Here is a 4,857-nt window from a genome sequence, read left to right on the forward strand (position 1 = left end):
GAGAGGAAGACCCCAGATGAGATGGATTGACACAGTGACTGGGGCAATGGGGGTTGGTGTGTTGGAGTCAGACTGGCTCAGGACAGGGCAGGCCTCAGAGCTGTTGTACATAGGGTCACTGTGAGTCACAGGTGACTCAATGGCACATAACCACAGTTATTATTTTAGTATACATAGTTTATAAAGTCAGATCTATTTTGATTGTGCTATATGGTTAACTATGTTAGACCGATTCAATGTCCTGTTACCAAGGAGGCTTATCATTAGACGAATCAGTCAGTATAATGCACCACATAAATAGGACAGGGGACAAGAGCCAACATAGAAATAGAAGGGATATTTCTGAGCCTCATAATAAAGGGCATACATGTAAAATCCCTCTGTGGGAGAAGGATGTCTCTTCCCACAGAAGATCAGCATCTATTAACATGCAATACCAACATATTCATTTGAGAAAGGTAATGATTTCTGGTTGAAACCAGCAATGAGAAAAAGATGCCCATTATCACCACTCTTATTCAAAATTGTGGAAGTCCTAACAATAAGGTAAGAAAGAGAAAAAATATCCTGGTCAGTTTGAAGACTAAGGTGCACCTAATTCAAGCCGTGATCTGTACAATCACTTGCTGTGTGTCTGAGAGCTGAGCAGTGAAAAAGGATGGCAGTAGAAGAATTGATGGCTTTGAGCTGTGGTGTTGGAGAAGAGTATGAAACATCCCTTGTACTACGAAAAGAACAGATAGATAGGTCTTGGTGAAGGTGAAGCCAGAATGCTTCTTAGAGGCAAAGATGGCAAAGCTTTGTCTCATATATTTGGGCATGTTGTTAGGAGAGCCTATTCCTTGGAAAAGGATATCATGCTTGGAAAAGTGGAGGGTCAGCAGAAGAGGAAGACCCCCCAACAAGATGGAGTGACAGTCCTGCAGCAGTGGGCTCAAGTGTGTCAGAGATGATGAGGCTGGGACAGGCTAGGATAGGGTTCAGACCTGTTGTTCTTAAGGTCACTGTGAGTCATACTCAACTAGATGGCACTTAACAACAGTGCAAAAGGAAAAGATAGAAGTGTTTGCAGACAACAGGGTCATGTACATAGAAGACCCTGATGATACAAGAAAACTGCTGGAACTCATGAAAGACATTAGCACCGTCGTAGAGCTCAAGAGCAACACACCAGCATCAGTTGGGTTCCTCTGTACTGAAAAAGTCAAGACAGCATTGTCTGTTACATTGGTTCCCAGACAGGTAAAATACCTGGGAATTATAAAGCTTTCCTAAAAGAGACTAAAAGGCAAAGGTGGAAAGGCTTCCTGTGCTCAGGAATTGGAAGGCTTAATACGATACGAATATCACTTCTTCCTGAAGTGGTTGCAAATACAACCCAATCTTGATGCCTGTGGTGCAGTGAAGTCCATAAAATGGTCCTTCCAGCTACCAAAAGACCAACTCGTTTCCATTGAGTCGTTACCAGTTCATAGTTGACCCTCCCTCGGGTCTCTGAGACTGCAACCTGGACAGGAGGAAATTGTCTCTCTCCTGCGGAGCTGCTGGTGGATTTGAACCTCCAGAGGTTGGATTAGCAGTGCAGCTCCCTATGGGCTGTGTTCTCTCTCAGTGCGTTGTAAATGCCAGCCTCTGTGCTCAGAGCCTCATCCTGGATAGAGTCATTTGTTGTGTTCATGTGGCAGGATCAGGGTGGGATGCATCTTGAATCCCCAGCTTACTGGAAGATCTGACCCAGGTCACCAAGTTCTCTTGGGGGTGTGATCATCTATAAACTAGCCCTGAGATCCTGTGTTCAGGAATGCTGTTGGGGGGCGCAGCCTTCCCTCCCCTCTGCATGCTGCCTCCTGCCTGATGGAGCTGCTATTGCTCAGCCCTGTTCCCACGCGTCGGCCCATACCAGCCTCTTTTTGAGCCTGATCCACGGATCTGGAACTCCGCCACCTTCATGACCCCAGGAACCATTTCCCTGGGGGGGGGGGGTTTGAGTTTCTGCAAGACTTTCTATTGAATTACAGAACCCCAACACAGAGACAAGAGCCTGCGGGCTAAGGAGAGGAGGAATTGCTGATGTTGGAGGTGGAGAAGTGGTACAGCAGTTTGGAAAACGTGGACATTTGGAACATTCTTAACCTCTGCCTTATGGGAAATGGCTTAGCACTGAACCTTATAATAGAAATCATTCACATCGTACCCTAACAGTATCCTGTACTGAAATGGAAGAACTAATGACCAGCTTCAAGTGGTTTGGAAAGAAATTCCAAATCGCCAAAGCAATATTGAAGCACAAGATCAAAGCCGGAAGGGGCTTCCCACTCTCCAGCGTCAACACGTGCTCTCCAGCACTGACCACACAGCCTGGTAATGGTCCAAATGCTCAGACCACTAGACTACAACTCAGAACTCCAAATTAAACCTGGCCACTATGGGCAACCAATTTTCAGTAAGGAGTCACAAAGTCCACTCTCTGGGGCAGAAACAATCTTTAAAATACTAATAAATGGTGTGGGCAAAATTGTGTATCTGCTTGAAGAAAAATGAGTCTGACCTCACACCATACGTAGCCACCAACCTGGGTGTATTCTTGGCCAGCGAACCAGGGTCATCAGCACTTCAGGGCTGTCAGAGCCACTCTCACTGAATGGGAATTGGACCATAAGCGTGTTTCTGAACCGCAGTCTGGAGATGGAATGTTCCTAAGAAGTAGGTATTTTGAGTATAGGAGTCTTCAGATGAATCCCTGTGCTCACAATCACTGGAAGAGAATTGTCACAGTCGTAACAGACTGGCACATGTGTGCCCTGTGGCCTTCCTGCTTGTGTCGGGAGAGAACCCCCCTGCTTGAAGACAGGATGCTGGGCAGGGCAGGCAGAGAGGGACAGAGACAGGTCAGGAAGAACTGTTGGCCGCATCCCAGCACCACCTCTGGGTGTCTGAGGGTGGGGTGATTGACTTCTCAGACCCTTGGGGTTGCTGTAGATCAGAAGTGCTGTGTGTATAAAGCGCCCGCGTAGAGTCTGGTCCCTGCCACTTGGTACACTTGTGTTCAGAGCAGAAGGCAAGCGTAGACAGGATCACCCAGCCTTGTCAACGGCTGTCACTCTCGCCTTTCTCTCCAGGGCTGTCCCCACATACCAGCCTCAGTTCTTGTCTGAGCAGATTCCTCTGAATGTTGGGAGTGGGATAAGAAAGTTCCTCCTAGCAGATTGCCTCGACAGCTCTTAGGAACATATTCTCTTTGCTCTGAGTTTTCCTTCATTGGGCTGTGCAGGGTGTATTGAGGGGACCCCTGTCCATGTCCAGGGAAGCAGGAGGTGGAGCTGTATGATGGACGGAGCTCTGGGGACTACAGTGTGAGAGTCACCTCTTCTCTGACCACGTAGCATATCAGAGGACCCCTCCGTCAGGATCCCTGCTTTTGCAAAAGCCTCTCCGAGGTCACAATGGGGGCCTCTCAGATGTGACAGACTGGTTCCCACCTCTGCCCCTTCTCGACCTTCCCCCCAACCCTTCTCCGTGGGCACCTTTGGTGACAGTGTCTCCCCTCTGCAGCTGGCTCTCCTGACGGAACTCTCCCAGAACCGCAGCGCTGACAGCTACCGGCCCTTCAGTGGCTCCCAGAGCGGCCCTGCTTTCAACAGCATCTTCCAGAACGAGAACTTCCAGCTGCACCTCATTCCCCCGCCAGTGACCGAGGACTGAGCCACCCTGGAGCCTGGCCCTGCACACCCAGACTACCCCAGGACAGCTGGGGTTCCTCCCTGAGACCCATCACCTCTCCACTCCACCTCCAGGCTAGGCTGGTGCCTGCGTGCTCCTCGCCACCTTTCCCAGTGCACATGCCCAGGCCCGTCCATTGATATGTGACTGACGAAGTTTGTTCTGCTTGTTCAGCAAAGGAAGGTCACAGATGCAGCTCGCCTGTTGGAACTTACTGCCATCTCCCCTGAAGCCTGAGGCATCACTGGTGCCAGAGCAGATGGCATTTGGGGACTGCCGTGATCCGTCTCCTCCAGCTGGTCAGGAGCACGAAGCGACTTCAGTGTCTGGTGCTATCAGCCATCGGGGAGGGGCGGCCGGGCGGCATCGGAGGGAACAGAAAGCCACAGGGGCAGGGGGGTGGGCTCCCTCCTGATCTGTTTGTGAGACGCCCTGTGAGTGAAGTCTTGCCCGTTCAAACAATAAATGCCTCTGTGTTTATGTTCTGCAGGCCTGTGGCTCTCGGTTGCTGTCACAGAGGATATTAGAGCTAAGTTGTCCACTTCGGTGTCATTAGCTCAGGGACTGTGGGGGGGTCACACCCCCTCTGTTCTCCATCCCAGGCAGCCTTCCACACGCCCCAGGAGCTCCTATGACAGGGTCACACTGCCAAAGAGGAGGCATTTGACACTTTTTGTCCCTTGGATTGTGTTATGTCATTGAACCAACAACTGCTGGAGGACTCCCAGCCAGGGATCGAGGTCCTCCCCGTCTCCCCACTCAGTTCCTCCCTTTTCTTACTCTCTTGGGCTCTTCCAGACTGACTTATGGTAACCAAACCACTGAAGGAGATGTATAATCATAAAATACATACAAACTTTCGGTAGAAAACAGACCCAGTTTCTGCCATGTACTGGCTACTGGACAGGTCACTTAACCTCTCTAGACTTTGCTTACCTAAATGCCAGCAGTTCAGATCCACCAGCTGCTCAGCAGGAGAAAAATGGTCAATCTCTCCTGTAAAGATTTATAGCTGCAGAAGCCCCGTAGAGGGTAACTGTAAGTGGGTCTTTGTTTGGGGTTTTTTTTGGTGGGGGTGCTCCTTGTACCCTCAAACACAAAGCCCTGTCTGTGTCAGACGCCATACTGGCCGCAGTG

General features: G+C 49.9%; 1 protein-coding gene across 2 annotated transcripts in view; it reads left to right on the plus strand.

The window, feature by feature from the left end:
- The window catches only part of VPS8 (vacuolar protein sorting 8 homolog (S. cerevisiae)), a 351,425-nt gene extending 347,723 nt beyond the window's left edge, over positions 1-3,702 (plus strand). For both annotated transcript variants that reach the window (XM_006884085.1, XM_006884086.1), the window contains exon 47: positions 3,553-3,702. In XM_006884085.1, coding sequence (XP_006884147.1) covers positions 3,553-3,702 — 150 coding nt within the window. The remainder of the gene's footprint in view (positions 1-3,552) is intronic.
- Positions 3,703-4,857: the final 1,155 nt, after the last annotated feature.

This window comes from Elephantulus edwardii, unplaced genomic scaffold (genome assembly GCF_000299155.1).
Source record: "Elephantulus edwardii isolate Elephantulus edwardi_28Jun2011 unplaced genomic scaffold, EleEdw1.0 scaffold00031, whole genome shotgun sequence".
Taxonomy (NCBI): Eukaryota; Metazoa; Chordata; class Mammalia; order Macroscelidea; family Macroscelididae; genus Elephantulus; species Elephantulus edwardii.